This window comes from Eucalyptus grandis, chromosome 8 (genome assembly GCF_016545825.1).
Source record: "Eucalyptus grandis isolate ANBG69807.140 chromosome 8, ASM1654582v1, whole genome shotgun sequence".
Taxonomy (NCBI): Eukaryota; Viridiplantae; Streptophyta; class Magnoliopsida; order Myrtales; family Myrtaceae; genus Eucalyptus; species Eucalyptus grandis.
In genome coordinates, this window is record NC_052619.1 from 67,000,673 (window position 1) to 67,017,022 (window position 16,350).

The 16,350-nt window shown below is 42.4% G+C and overlaps 2 protein-coding genes and 2 pseudogenes across 2 annotated transcripts; 2 read left to right on the plus strand and 2 right to left on the minus strand.

Moving 5' to 3' along the window:
- Positions 1–11,077, plus strand: part of LOC120287458 — a 30,710-nt pseudogene extending 19,633 nt beyond the window's left edge.
- On the plus strand, positions 9,800–10,538 carry LOC108954486 (60S ribosomal protein L17). The gene is made up of 3 exons (XM_039301049.1): positions 9,800–9,807; positions 10,062–10,290; positions 10,375–10,538. The coding sequence occupies exons 1-3, from the start codon at positions 9,800–9,802 to the stop codon at positions 10,531–10,533; spliced, it is 396 nt and encodes a 131-aa protein (XP_039156983.1). The 3' UTR covers positions 10,534–10,538.
- Positions 11,078–12,271: 1,194 nt separating the features above from the next.
- On the minus strand, positions 12,272–13,174 carry LOC120287459 (annotated as a pseudogene).
- Positions 13,175–13,808: 634 nt separating this feature from the next.
- Positions 13,809–15,606, minus strand: LOC104415687 (flavonoid 3',5'-methyltransferase). Its single transcript, XM_039301116.1, is given in 4 exon segments — positions 13,809–14,341; positions 14,466–14,597; positions 14,709–14,853; positions 15,461–15,606. Coding segments are annotated over 3 exon segments (564 nt in total). The 5' UTR covers positions 14,847–14,853; positions 15,461–15,606; the 3' UTR covers positions 13,809–14,047.
- Between the last annotated feature and the right edge of the window lie 744 nt (positions 15,607–16,350).

Sequence of the window (16,350 nt, forward strand, 5' to 3'; positions counted from 1 at the left end):
GTCGATAATGTAGTGTGTATTGTCGCAATCTATGCAATACCCACACCAATGCCACACAAGTTTTTTCAACATCAGAATATTTCAGCTCTGATACAGTGAACTTTTTACTCAGATAATAAACGGCTCGTTCTTTTTTATCCACTGGACTTTCCTGAGCCAACATTGCACCCAATGACTCACTATGAATGGTGAGGTAGAGAATCAAGGGATGCTTCGGTGATGGTGGGACAAGAACCGGTGGATTCATCGTCTTTGCTTTAACTTGTTGAATGCTTCTCGACACTCATCATCCCATTTGATTCGTGCATTCTTCTTTAGGAGCTTGAAGAATGGCTTGGCAGTCTCAGAAAGTTGGGAAATGAACCGGGCTATGTAATTCAGTCTTCCTAGGAGGCTCCGAACTTCCTTCACTTGTTGATGGAGATTGCAATTCGCATATGGCCTTAGCCTTGGATGGGTCAATCTCAATCCCCTTACTGCTTACAATGAATCCGAGTAATTTACCGGATGTTGCCCCGAACATGCATTTAGTGGGATTTAGCCGAAGCTTGAATTCACGGAGTCGATCAAACAATTTCTTCAGGGTTTCCACATGGCTTCTTCCAGGCCGAGTCTTTGCGATCATATCATCAACATAGACTTCAATCTCCCGATGCATCATATCGTGGAATAGTGTTACCATGGCTCGCTGGTAAGTTGCCCCTGCGTTCTTGAGTCCAAAGGGCATGACCTTGTAATGAAAGGTCCCCACGGGGTGATAAATGCAGTCTTCTCTTGTCTTCCTCCTTCATCCTTATCGATTGTACCCGGAAAACCCGTCCATAAACGAGAATAATTCAAATCCGGCAAGATACTATCCACGAGGACATCTATGTGAGGTAGTGGGAAATCGTCTTTTGGGCTAGCCTTGTTCAGATCTCGATAGTCGACGCAAACTCGAACTCGACCATCCTTCTTCATCACCGGCACGATATTAGCCACCCATTCAGGGTATTGTGAGACTTCAATGAATCCCACTTTCAGGAGCTTCATCACCTCTTCCTCTATCTTCTTCGAGAGCTCGGGCTTAGTTCTCCGGAGTCTTTGCTTCTTAGGTGGTACGTCCGGATTAGTAGGCAAGCAATGCTCGACGATCGATGGGTCTAAACCAGGCATGTCAGCATAGGTCCATGCAAAGACATCCTGGTATTCCTTTAGTAGTTGAGTTAGGCGTTTAGCCTTGTCTTTGGGTAGATTTGCTCCAATTTTCACTTCTTTGGCTTCTTCAGTGCCACTCAAATTAATAGTGATGGTCTGCTCAGATGTGAGAGGCTTAGCTTTTTCATGTTGCTCCCAGCTACGTTGTATGGGGTCTTCGATCGAGTCTTCAGGATCATCATTATCAGCACTTGTTGCAATGGATTGGACCATTTCCACACCTTTGCATGTCATAGGATTGTTCCTGAAACATGAAGTAGATAAATCGAAAGACAAACAAAGAGTAATCAACATCTTTGTTTTTTTTTTTTTTTTTATTGAAAGAAAAATCTTTGACAAAAATGTTTTTTTTTTTAAACATTTTGACATGAAGAAGCATGATGAAGCCCAGGCCTCAGAATTTCTCCATGGATGATACTTTCTTTTTATTGTTGGCTGGATATCATCACCGGGCTGGTTTGGTATACCTCATCATGCCCTCAAAATAAAACTTGCAATTTTATTGATATTCATCAATCAATTACATTTATTGAATGGAAAAATGCAACACTCAATCACTAAAAGAAAAGGAAATTGAAAACATCTCTCGAAAAAACAATAAAAATTCAGGAAATGTTGTGCAATAAAAAGAGTTACTCTTGTGGGCCAATGCCCATTTCTTCAGGGGGTCCTTCATTAATGGCTCCTATGATGAGGTTGTGGAATAAGCTTGCAACTCCATCCAGCTCATCATTAGGGTTCTCTGCATTCGGGGGTGTCGGATCATTCATGCCACCCCATCCATCTGGGACTATCTCACTAGGATCAATGTAGTAGCTAGGAGGGGTTGAATACTTCACCAGGTAATCAAACTTGCCACTAGGCTGCCCCAAAGTGTCTACCACTTCGCTTCTTCATGCATCATTCTTGGAGGACCGGGAATGTTTCGTGAATGCTCGGGGTAGTGGGTTTTGCCTCTCTCGCCCTTGGTCGGGTGGCGAGTTTCGCCTCTCTTGTCTTCGTCCCTTGAGCTTCCCCCACCTCGTCCATGGTACCCTAAACCAGCGAACGGGACCTCGAGGGGCTTCAATGGGGCTTCGAATGCCCGACCATTTCTCCCAAGACCATTGCCAGGGACAAAGTCATTCCCAACCATTACTCTTCCCACCATGAGAGCAGCATTTGATACTTCAGGGGTAGGCGGTGATGAACCCCGAGAAGCATGTATAGTGGACACTAATTCGAATGAGTGGTAACTTGATTCAAACTGAGAATCCGGCTCCACATAGGGGATAGCCGTCTCATGATAAATCCGGTGGTCTTCCTCGCCATACACGGTGACCAACTTCCTTTCAATCACAAATTTCACAGCTTGATGTAGACTTGAAGGCACTGCTCCAGCAGTATGTATCCATGGTCGACCTAACAGGAAATTGAATGCAGTAGGGATGTCCAGCACTTGGAAGGGAATGTTGAAGATGACCGGCCCTATTTGTACATCGAGATTGTTTTCCCCGATCACTTCCTTTCTTGTTCCATCAAAAGCTCGCACCGAAGTCTTCGCAGCATGTATCCTTGACGGGTCTACCTTAAGGCGATGAAGAGTGGCCAACGGACAAATGTTTAGAGCGGACCCATTATCAATGAGTACCCGGGACACATGAGAAGACTTGTGCTTAACGGATATGTAGAGTGCTTTGTTATGTCCCCTGCCTTCAAGAGGAAATTCCTCATCGGAGAAGGCAATCAAATCCTTAAGAAGGACCGATCCCACAAATTCTTCCAGCTTGTCTGCCTCAACCGTCTCTGGCACACGAATTTCACTCAGCACCTTCATTAGCGACTTTTGATGAACGGGGGATGTCATCAAGAGCTCGAGTAAGGAGATCTGAGCAGGCATCTTTCGTAGTTGGTCAACCACGTTATACTCACTTGCTTTGATTACGGCCAGAAACTCCTTAGCCTCTTCATCAGTGACCGGCTTTGCAGGTTGAGCACTGGCTTGACCATAGGTTCGACCAGATCTTGTAACAAGGTCCACATCCTGGTCATAGGACCAAGGCACTGCCTTATCATTGACATACTCATACGGTTGCGGCACCTCTATCACTATCTCTTCGTCAGATGCATCTTCCAATGGGGGCATGTCTACAAGCGCAGGATCAACCTCTTGCTTGCCAGCATCAAGTGTAGCCTGCTCCTCCTCCCAATCAATGATGAGGTGGGAGATAGTAGAAACTATGCAGTTACGATCAGCATACACAATGATGCCATCATCCACCATTTTGGCAACTCTTTCTCTCATCACCGATAAAGGGACATTTTCCCGACCTCGGTAATACCCAGCTCTCACTAGCCCATTATAGGCATCAGCCACGTGCACCTTTGAGTTCCTGATCCGTCCGACTTCAGGTTCCAGGATAGCATTCACTGTACCCTCATGCCCTGGTAGTGGATTTTTTTGGACATTTGGCCGAGCAGTTTGAAATGAAAAGGCCTTTGTATCGAGGAGATTCTGGATCTTGTGCTTGAGGGTGAAACATTCATCAGTTGAATGCCCCAATTCACCGTTATGGTAGTCACACTTCTTCGTCGGGTCGTAACCACGAATGCTTTCACGGTTAGGGCGCTTTGGTTCATTAGTAAGCAAACCCTTCTTTCGGAGGACTGTCAGCACTTGGGATGGAGACCCAGGGAGAGGAGAGAACTGCCTTCTATTATTCGCTTGGGCGAATGATTGACGGCTAGTGGGTTGTTGCTGTCTTGGGTTTACCTGTATAGCCGGGGCACGTTTGGCACTTTCTTGGCTATAAGCCACGTTCACATCCACGGCTGCTTCTTTCTCCTTCTTGGCAGAGAACCTTTTAGTAGATGGCTCAGAAAACCATCCTTCCCTTATCCCCATCTCGATCTGCTCTCCTACAGGAATAAGTTGATTGAAGCTTTCAACATACGTACTGGCCATTCGATTGCGGAACTCCGATGGAAGGGTCTTTACGAACAACTTCATCAACTCTTTGTTGGTAGGCTCAGGAGTAATTTGAGCTGCCAAGTTTCTCCATCTCACGGCATATTCTTTAAACGACTCACTCATTTTCTTTTCCATCCGCTCCAGGTCTTCTCGAGAAGGTGCGATGTCCATGTTGAACTTGTACTGTTTAAGAAACGCATCCGCCACTTCGTTCCAGGTTTCGAGGAGGTTTACGTTCTTCATCACATACCAGTTTAGTGCGGGCCCAGTCAAACTTGCGTGAAACGATTGGATCATGAGGGGCTCATTTTTGACGTGTTGGGCCATGCGCACATGATACATCTGCAAATGAGATTTCGGACAAGATGTCCCGTCATACTTCTCAAATTCTGGCATTTTAAACTTGCTCGGCATTTTAACCTTCTCATAGACCGAGAGGTCAAATGGGAGTGAGCTTTGCGACTCTGCAGGTTGTCTCACTTTCTCCTCCAGCTTTGCAACACGCTCATCCTGATCTGTCTTGGGAACATTGTCTAGCTTGGCCTTCCCAACAAGGACCACGTCATCTTCCAACTCAGGCATTTCATCATCATTCATTTGGGCCCTATTTGCTTGCCTCGGGACTACTATCTCAGGGAGAGCAGGTGGAGGAACCGGATTCACTTGGAGGGATTGAAGTTGAGCTGTTATAAGCTCCATAGAGGCAGCTAACTGTTGGAGTTGGCCTTCCACGGAGGACATGCGATCACGCATCTCGCTTTGATCGGCCATTCTTGCTCTTAATCGCGTGATGATAGGGAGCGTGGAGGATCCGTTATCACCTAAATTTAAGAAATGAATACAAATAAGTATCTCATATGAAAATACGTCGATCCATGGCAATACTCTAGAAATTTTATTCATCAATAGAGCTTTTGACAAGCCTAGAAATTCGAAATGTCCCTAACAAATGAACTAAGAAAGTAAATGACCCAACTTCCTAAACATTATTCTAAAAATGAAAATAGCAAGACTGATTCAAGCATTTCATTTGGCTTGATCAATATACACTTGGGACACCATTCGGCGCAATCGCTTATTCTCCTCTTGAGCTTTTTCAGCAACTCTTTTGAGGCGTTTATTCTCAGCTTGATTGGTGATCTTCAACGGCGCCTTCGGTATCTTCGGAAGCAGCTCCTCGGGAATTTTGTGTTGTTGGACATACTTAATCGAGGCATAGTACTTCCTTTCCTTGCCTTTCAACTCCTCCTCGGGCCATTTGAGTTTTTGTGGACGGCACATGTCCCACATCGATTTGATAGTAAGAATGGAATCTTCATGGTCTCGGCTTCCATCAACAAAACTGACTTGGAGTGGCTCTGCTTGTAACGCCGGGGGAAGCTCTTGTACGACTTGATATTGACGAGTCACCCTAGTCGGATAGTACTCCAATGCTCCAGTGAATCCCAATAGAGGGATTGGGCCAACTCCTCCACACGAGAGTCTCGCTACCCGAACTTGGAACCATTTAGCATGCCATAGGAAACCTTTGGAAGTTGGTTTTTTTATGAAAGCTAGCCATTTAGAATAATGATAATCCGGTGCATGTTTTTGGTTGTTCTCAAATCTCATAATAGGGTGATTGGAATTACTAACATCATGTATAGTCATTAGACCACCAAACCCTTGTATATGTGAAAGAAACCAAATTTGCAAAAGTTCGGGAGAGGAATGGAAGGTCTTATCACCACCCCCTTTAAACCGAGTGAGGGAAAGGAAAGTTTCAGTTAGAACAGTGTTTACAAAATTCTTTCCTTCCAACACTTGTTTAACTAATTGAGCAATCAAAGGGTTAATAGCATTCTTGTAGTAAGGAAAAACTATAAACCCAAAGAAAGCTAAAAGGAAAACCCTTCGCATTTGAGATGAAATGCCTTTCTCAAAACATTCTTTCAAGAAGGAAAAAGGACATGTATTGCGATGAGCCTTTAAAACCTTTCTTATATCATCTTCCTTAATTCTCAGAAAATCAGATAAAATCATAACAGGATCTATTCCGATAGGCGGACTAATCAATTCAGCTTTCAAGGACTTTCCTATGGCAATGCTATACTCTTCCAAGGTGGGAGTGAGCTCATGCTTATCGCCGAAGATAAAAGTAGAAGTCTTGGGGCACCAAGAGTGGGCAAGTGCTTGGACGAGGCCGCCATGGATGTTGATGCGCAGCAATGGAAGCAGTCGACCAATATGTGACTCTACAAACTGACGGCCATTTTGGTCTAATTTGTCCCACCAAGCGCCAAGCTCTTCCTTCGGAGGGAGGATAATTCGAATGTCCGACGTCCCCATTGTATATTGATCAAGACTTAGGACAGTCCTAATGCCATGGACCGACAAAATAATGCGATAAAGTAAGTAAATTGCAAAGGCAAAAAATTTAGAGAACTTACTTTATCAATGATGGGAAATCACATAGACATGCACATGATAAGTGGCTCGATTTCTAGTCTATAAGGCTTGACAAGGTGGAGCCACAAGGATGATCAGACTAGCCACGGGCTTGTGGACTATGTCGGGTCCTCATGACTCCGGCTTAGTCAAAGAGCCGACCCAGGTTGCGGGCGTGCGAACCGAGGTGGATACTCTTGACACCATGAATGAAATTTCGGGATTGAGATGGGCGACTCGTACCGCGGGCTTGCGGTCGGAGTGGTATCCATCTCAATACCATCCTAGATGATCCTAATGCGGCCCAGGTCCGGCGGCAGGTTATGTGTGCAATAGTGTAGTGATAAATGCAAGGCATGCATGACAGCTTATATCAAACAACACTTCATATATGAAAGTAAACCATACATTCCTACACCTCCCTGCAAAATAAAAGTTAGCAAACACTTCCCCTTATACCTCCCATCCTGCAAAAACATTTAACACCTTAAATGTTAGGAACGTACCTGGAATCCTCGCTGCCAAACAAAAATATTTTTTCAACTAAGAAAATTGGCCTAAGTCCACTAAAAGTTTCAACTCAAGTCCCCAGCGGAGTCGCCAAGCTGTCGCGACCCAATTTTTGGGGTATGAACCACCTAGGGTTTGGCTAATGGATTGTTAAGCCTAGACTTAACTCGGGCTCTCCCAAGCCCATACCAATTCGCGACTTAGGTTTGAATTTTTAACATGCAATTGAATTTTAACTAGGAGTCGCCACTAATCTATTTTTGGTGGGTCGATTAGAAACCCTAGTAAAGTAACGGGAGATTTACTTTACTCCTACGAACCAGAGACTAAGGGTACGGGGACTTGGTTACGTTAGATTTCTCCAACGCCCTTTCGGTACCTTTCTTTTATTTTGAAAAAATGTTTGACAAGCAATTTGGATTGATTTTAAACTATCTCCCTAACATGTGAGGTGTTCATGCAAGTGCGCAAACCACCAATTTAGCACCCAATAAAGCAATTAAATAATGCAGAACTTACCTCAAAGCAACGAAAGCATCTGCAGCGTTAAATTAAAATCCACATCAACAATCCTAGATATGGTTTCTAATTAACACGCAATTCCTTTTCTTTGTTTTCACTTTTTAATGAAAATCATGCAATATGCAATGCAATATTAACTAAATGACTTAATTCTAATGACATGTAATTTCTAATTAAATGGGCCTAGCAAAAATACTGAATGACATGCATCTCAATGAATCTAACCCTAATGACGTGCATATGAAAATTTTTTTCTAAAAGAATGCATTTCATCTTAAATAATAAAACTAATTTAACCTATGACATTTTTTTTTTGTATTTTTCATGAAATTCGAAATTAGGTGAAATGTGAAAATTTCCTAATTAGATTAAGATCCTATTTAATTTATATTAGGAATTAGGTTGAGCCAAATCCTAATTTAAAACTAAAATATTATCTTAACCTAGATAATCCTAAAATGCAATCTATTTAATAAAATACCTAAACTTATGGTAAATTAAGAAAAACATCTAAAATTAAACTAAATGCAATTTTACCCTAATATGCTATGACGTGCAAAAAATGCCCTAATTTTACACGACATATGCATAATGACTTTTTTTATTTTTTCCCTTTTTCCCCTTTTTTTTTAAATTTCGAAATTAATCATTGCCAAATAATTAAACATGCAATCCAAGTTTTAAAGAAAACTAGCAACCTAAATTAATTGATTTGATTTTTTTTATTTTTGAAAATTCGAAATAAAATTCCTATTATGAATGCAAACCCTAAAACTACATTTTTTTATTTTTGTTTTTTAAGAAAACTAACCTAAGTAATACCACAACAAATCAAGCAATATTGATACCCAAAATTGACGAACCGTATCTCGCGCATGAGATCGGGTTGGCCAATTTCACATAAATCACGAATCGGATCTCGGGCGGGAGATCGGATTGGCAATTTTTTAAGTAATTGCGAGTCGGATTTCGGGCGCGAAAATCGGACTGACAATCACTAATTTCAAGGCAATTTTATATCATGGAATTATCAATTTCACATAAGAGGATAATTACACTAAAAAGATAAAATAAAAATAAAAATAATAAAGCAAAAATAAGATAAAGAAAATACCTAAATTTTCTTTTGCTTTTCTTCTTTTCTTTTTTTTTTTTTTTTTTCCTGAAAAAGAAAAAGAGAAAAAGTAAAGCTGGTGGGTCCGGCGAAGGGAAATCTCCGGCTAGGGTTCCGGCGAGGGCACCGGGAGCGGCGCGACGGCGGCACAGCAACGGGGGCCGGGGATCGGCGCGGCGGCGTCACGGCACCGAGAGCGGGCGTCGCGGGGGCGCGGGCGTCGCAACGTCGGATCGTGGCGCGGGCTCCGTCAATCGGCGATCGGGCGGCACGGCGGTGTCGGGACAAGAGCGCGGGGCTTCGGACTGCGGGCGGAGAGATCCCGACGTCTGGACCACGGATCTGCGCAGCGGTGGCTCCACGAGCGGATGGGACGGGCGGGGCAAAGCGGGGCTCGGCGTCGGGCGGCGCGGGTCGTGCGGACGGAGACCGGCGGCTGCGACGGCGGAAGAGGGCGGCTCGGACGAGGGGCGGCATCGCGGCTTTGAGCGGATCGGGCACGGGCGCTCGCGGACGGAGGCCGGTGGCGGTGAGCAGCAGCGGCGCACCGGCTGCTCTTCGGGGAAGATGAACAAGAGCCGATTAGGGTTTCACCCTTCTTTTTACTATTTCTCTCTTTCACGTCACTCACTTTTGACCTTTTTGCTTTTTGTGTTCTTTTTTTACCCCAACGGAAAAGAACCCGCAACGGAAAAGAACCCCCTTTTCGACTGTACGCAACTCCTTTTATACCCCAAAAATTGTATCTTCGTGGTATATTTTACTACCAATTTTGCTCGCGTAAAATTTCATCGAATATATTATTTCACCCCGCGCAACATTTTTGCATATTTGATCAAAAATTCCCCTTTTTGTGCAAAAACACATCCAAGTGTATATTACCTAAAATCTTAATGGAATATAAAACTTGCCTAAACTATATGCCATGTGATTTGATTTTTTTTTATATATATATTATTTAGCAAAAATTAACCCCAAAAATTTAGGTGTCAACAGGCAGCTTAATGAATTTAACTCTGCACACAGAGATGTATAGATCTAATTAGTCATGTAATTGCGCAATGTGACTTTTCGTGGACATGAGAGAGTGAACAGTTGTGCAGAGAGATGTCTCTCAAGTGTCGTGTGAGATTTTCTAATTCAGCATCAAGTGATTGTACAAAGTTTTGCCGCCACCAGAAAATTTTGCAGCATTCTAGACTTTGAGTTGAAGTTGCTTAATGAACTTAAATGCTTCTGTTTATGCCTATAAAATCCGTCTTTTGGTAGCTACGCACTCGAGCAAGTTATGCCTTAGTGCTGCACTATTATTGAATCTATATTTGTGATTTCATTTTTCAGAACACGAGAGACGGCCTTTGCAATCAGAAAGCTGCCTTCGGCCAAAGCGAAGAGGTACCTGGAGGATGTGCTGGTGAACAAACAAGCGATACCATTTCAACGATTCTGCTGTGGCGTCGGAAGGACTGCTCAGGCAAAAAACTGGCACTCTAATGGACAAGGACGGTGGCCAGTGAAATCGGCTAGATTCATTCTCGATTTGTTGAAGAATGCTGAGAGTAACGCTGAAGTATGTCAGCACAAAATTTCGTTCTGGTGATGGGGGTTTTATGCTGTTCTGCTAGACTAATGGAGCCTGTCTAATTTGCATCAGGTGAAGGGTTTGGACGTAGATGCGCTCTACATATCTTATATCCAGGTGAACCAGGATCAGAAGCAGAGGTGCCGCACCTACAGGGCTCGCAGAAGAATCAACCGGATGTTATCAAATGTTGCGCCTTTGTCACTGTCGTGTTCATTCTACTATTGTTGATGTTATCTTGTTTCTTTTTTGACAGCGTATATGTCATCTCCTTGCCACATCGAGTTGATTTTGTCAGAAAAGGAAGAAGCCGTGAGGAAAGAGGTAAGAGTCTGTGGTTCCATCTTTTACTATGTGAATGGCATAAGTTGGCTTGTCAGTCATTTTCTTAGATGCAACGTTGGTCTTGCAGCCGGAGACTCAGTTGGCAACCAGCAAATCTAAGAAGTCACAAGCTTGAGGCGGCACGTCTTCCTTTCGGGACTCTTTCGAGAGACGGTCCTCGTGTTTTCTTTTTTAAGGTAGTATTTAGGAGATTTGTCGTCAACCTTCGGCACAAGGGGAACGCTTTTTCCCTATACGTTATAGTCCTCAGGGCTTTGCTCAATTGAACGTTTTCCGGGTTGTTGGTTAGGGCAGTCGAGGGAACGGTCCTTCAAACTAAATTTATTTCCTCAATCAAAATCAGTACCAGTTTTTTCTTCCCTAATCATCGAGGCATGGAATGTACTTGATATCATCCTAATAACATTATCAAATCTTATCCGCTCACTCATTCCCTTTTATGGGTAATCTGTTTGTAAATTTGCAGTGCGTGCGATCAAACTTATCATGATTCCAAAATCAAATTATGGTGATAGCCCAGCATGTTTTTAGGACTCTTGCATTCTTCATATTGAGCGGCACAGTCGATTAGGGATGATAATGTCGATTCAAGTGCTTCTGACACCACAAAGTTGCCCGGCTACAGGTTAACCAGTCTTGAAACCGCTTAGTCTAGTGCCATTTCCTCGTATGTAGTTAGTGGACCTCGCCCTGCCGTTGTGTAGAAAGTAGAACTCAAAAAATGATGACTTTATAGATTAAAGAGAGGCCAGGCAGGCCAAAGAAGGGTCGGTGAGCCAAGTAAAAGAAGAAACCAGTAGGACTATTGTCGGCGGAATTGTAAATTATTTTTTAAAGTTTTAATTGAAAGAGGTATTTTTTCACCTGCGAAGTTCCACTTGTTTTTTCCATGTAGGATAAAAACCTCAATGAAAATTATAATGTCAGGTTGGGCCGGCCATCTCGTGCTTCATAACCACCCAAAAGCCTGGCGAAGCCCGAAATGCAAAGTGGATATTACATTGCCTCCATAGGCAATGAGGTGTCTCTCGAGTGTAGCGCAAGGGATTGAAGTTTAACATCTTGGCAACGTACGATTCTTAGCTGCCGCCAGGAAAAATTTACAACAGTCTCAAGTCGAGTCAATTAGCTGGATGACTTTGAATGCTGATGTTCTGTCAATTAATGTGCAATGCAACTTTTCGTGCCCATGATCAAGTGGAGGGTCGTGTCAAGAATTTTTTCATTTGACCCCGATAAGTATTGAGACATCTCTTGAAAATCTTGTGTGAAGATTTCTAATCAAATTTTCATTTAGATTGGTTAATAAGTACCATCGAACCAATATCACAACTATGAGATATGTTTTGATTTTCGAGTGATGATGCATGGAAAAAAGCTTAGACATTCTCAGGATTTTACCTTGTATAATCAAACTCAATCAATTACAAACGTGGTCAACTTTGCTACTTCCCAAGTAACTCTTAGGAGAAAAACAAATACGAGATTCTTGGAACATGAAACAGACCTTACGTCAACAAACAAGAAGTATAATTACTCTCCAAGATCCCTATAACCTCCTACTTCGGGACTGTTTTCCACGGAAACCGGACAGGACCGAACCGGCGCCATGCAAAGGAGGCTTCTAACAGAGGCGCCTACAAAGCGTGAGGCCGCCTTCGATGGAAAGAAGATAGCACTCGACATGTGAATCCTTTGCCAAGAAGCTGTTGAACTCCCTGAGTTGGCCTTTCCGGCACCTCAGGTGCTCCTCCATCTCGTCATCGTCGGAGAGCACGACCACACCGAACCACTGAGCGTAGTCATATCCGATCACTCCTCCGACCTTCACCAGTTTGAGCACCAGCTACTGGTATTTCACGTAGTCGTCCTTCTTGGCATCCACAAAAACAAAATCAAAAGTTCCCCTCTTCTTTGCCCGACATCAATCAATTATTGTTACATGGATAGACAACATTTCCATAAATAATTTAAGATCACATAATTTCAAATTTTCTAAGAAATTGTAGATTCAAAATGATATTCGACACGCATATACTTACATTCACGACAAGATCATTTAGAACCAAGAAAGCATCTGACTAGATGAAGTTGATCTTCTGGCTTTTCAAATATATGGCAGGCCAGTTTCATAGGTCTCCTTGTCTCGATCTATAGCTATTATATGTACCAAGGAGAGATTAACTTGTTTCGTTGCAAAACCAATGTCATCACAATTACAAGCAACATTAAAATGCTTACAGAGTCGAACTCCATTGGAATTATCGATAATTACTTTGCCGTCTGCTAAAAGTGCAAATGCGGTGGTGAGGAGAGAGTGGACGATGAAGACTCCAATCTCGAGTGTCTTCTTCGCATTCATGAGCTCCAACACCATGGAGATTAGCTGCCCCTCATCAGCCGGCACATTCATTATACTCCTGCAGCAAATATTAGCAAATCAATTCGGTTTATATTTTAATAATTAGACACCGGTCGATGAGCTTATGCTTATGTGCAACATGTTTTACATATACCGACACACCATGTAGATATGCAATATGAAAATTAAAGAGGCACCACTCGCTTTGAAAGAGGAGGCGAGGAGTCTCCTCACCTACTTAAGGGGCTGGGATTAGAGACATTTTAGTTTCAAGTGTAAAATTTGGTTTCCATGCTTTAAAAGAGGCAAGATAAAAATCTGAAAGTAAAATAAAAATGAGAGTAGGATAAATAATTTTTTCTTTTCATATAGGATAAAAAAAACTCAATAAAAATTAAAAGTTTCAAGTTGGACTAAGCCACTTCAAACTTCATAACCACTCAAAAGCTCAGCGAGGCTCAAAATGTAAGGTGGCTATTACATTTTCCTCTGTAGGCAATGAGACATCTCTTGAGTCTAGCATGAGGAGTTGAAGTTTAACATCTTTATATTGTACAATTATTAGCTATTGCTAGGAAAATCTTGCAATTTTCTTAATTTGACTCGAGTCCAAGTCGCCTGATGAATTTGAATGCTAACGTTTTGCTAATTATTTGGCAATGCAACTTTTGGTGCCCATGAGCGAGTGAAGGGTTGTGCCGAGAGTTCTTTCATTTCATCCTAAGAAACAATGAGCATTATTTAATTTGCGTCATCATACCAATGCCATGACCACAAGATATATATCGATTTTCGAATGATGATACATGGAAAAAAGTTTTTGACAAGTTTTTGACGTTCTCGAAACTTATTCTCGCATGATTATAAGTCGGTCGATTACAAATACCGTCGAACTTTTGCTACTTCCCGAGGAACTCTCGGGAACAAATCATGTACGAAATTCGTGAAACATCATATGGACCTTGCGTCAACAAGTAAGGAGTCCAATGACTCACCAAGGTCCTTGTAACCTCCTGCTTCTGGACCGTAAGGAGGTTTCTAATAGAGGCGCCTACAAAGCGTGAGGCCACCTCCGACAGAAAGAAGACAGCACTCGACGCGTGGATCCTTCGCCAGGAAGCTGTTGAACTCCCTGAGTTGGTCTCTCCAGAGCTTCAGGTGGTCGCCCATGTCATCGGCTTCGGAGAGTGCGACCGCACCAAACCACAGGGTGTCGTCGTACCCGATCATTCCTCCGACCTTCACCAGCTTGAGCATCAGCTCGTGGTATTTCATGTAGTCGTCCTTCTTCGCATCCACAAAAGCAAAATCAAAGGTCCCCTGTTCTTGGCTCTACATCAATCAATTATTGTTACATGGACCGACAACATTTCCAAAAATAATTTAAAGACCACATAACTTCAAATTTTCTGAGAAATTGTAGAATCGAAATGATCTTTGACACGCATATGCTTACATTTGCAATGAGGTCATTTAGAACCAAGAAAGCATCCGACTGGATGAAGTTGATCTTATGATCGACTCCGGCTTTTCAGATATATGGCAGGCCAATTTCATAGGCCTCCTTATCCCGATCTATCGCTATTATCTGCACCAAGGAGAGATTAACTCGTTTCGTTACAAAAGAAATTTATCGCAATTGTAAACAAAATTAAAATACTTATAAGAGTCAAACTCAATTGGAATTATTGATTATTACCTTGCCGTCGGCCGGAGGTGCAAGTGCGGTGGTCAGAAGAGAGTAGCCGGTGAAGACTCCGATCTCGATTGTCTTCTTCGCATTCATGAGCTTCAACATCATGGAGATCAGCTGCCCCTCATCAACCGGCACGTTCATTATACTCCTGCAGCAAACATTAGCGAATCAATTCGGTTTATATTTTAATAATTACACCCAAATCGTGGCTCGCTTTAAAAGATCTATTCACCATTTTAAATTTGTGATTCTAACATGAATTCCACCACAATCATGGACCGTGGGTATATATATCACATTAGCTGACCACTTTGACAATGACTAAACGCCTTAACGAAATTCCAAATCTTTGGTTCGATAACGAAGATAAAAAAGATAAATAAAATAACTTATTTTGGCATAAGGTAAAACACTCAGGTAGATTAGAAGCCTAATGCTATAATTTTAATTAGAAGCTACCGGATTTTTTTATATTTTTTTTCTTTCTGATGTTAAAAATCTTCACAAAGTGATATTCACGAATTTTTCAAGAAACCGAGCAAATAATATTAATGAATTTCTTTTCTAATAGGAGAAATCCCACTCGGTGGCCAGCAAAACCACCAAGTGGGATCAATGATTTTCCCAAGGAACCGAGTAAACAAGTCACAATGTTTTCTTGAGAAAATATGCCGTGTACAAAAGACGGTTACTTTTCATACGAGTAACAGTACCATCTTGCTCTCATTTCCTATTATAGAAATCCTAGTAATTACCGGATTTGGTACTTCTGGACCGTGGCCTCCCTGAGTTCTTTCAGCTGCTCGTGCTCTCTCGGATATGCATTCGTCTCCAATATGTACTGCAATATCAACAACACACCACACAAAAATCCACATAAATACTCTCACTCATGGAGAGCTCTTTCCTTTGCCCCCAGCTTTTATATATATATATATATATAATAAGGGACATGACATGACACAACATGAGCACAAGAAAAAGAAAATCGATATAACTAGTTCTATCTGCAAATTTTAGCCCCAATATACCTTTCTTATTGTCCTTACAATTTCGAATAATAACGCAACTTTGAGTTAGTTAAGTTGCACTTCACCTTCTCATCACAAAATACCCTCTCTTATTTGGCACTCAATCTTAATACCAACTTAAAACTGGGTTCGTATCTGTTTACTCGAGAAAAGTGCCAAAAAGTCATAAACATTTTGTCTTTATACCGATTTAGTCTTAAAACTTTTTTTGGTGCCAATTTAGTTCTAAACATTTTTACGTTGTGCCAATTCAATAATTTCCAGCTAATTTTGGCCGGATTTTACTTAGTGGACGCCGGCCGACCCGATGTGGCTTGATTGGCACCGATGTAGACAATTTTTAATAATTTTTTTCGTTTTCTTTTTTTCTTCTCCTCTTCTTCCTTGCCAATGGCCGTGAGGGCAACCTTGCATTGGGCGGCGAGGCTCGCCCTCGCTGGATCTGGCGAGGGTTGAGCCTCGTTAGCTCAGCGCGAGGCCAGCTGAACCCTCCATGCATCGCCGTAGTGAACTCCTCCGTCACATTCCCCATCATCACCTCAGTCCACTTCATTGCCGTCACCATTGTCTCCCAATAGTGACATGCCTCCTCACACCGAGCTGGCGGGGCTTGC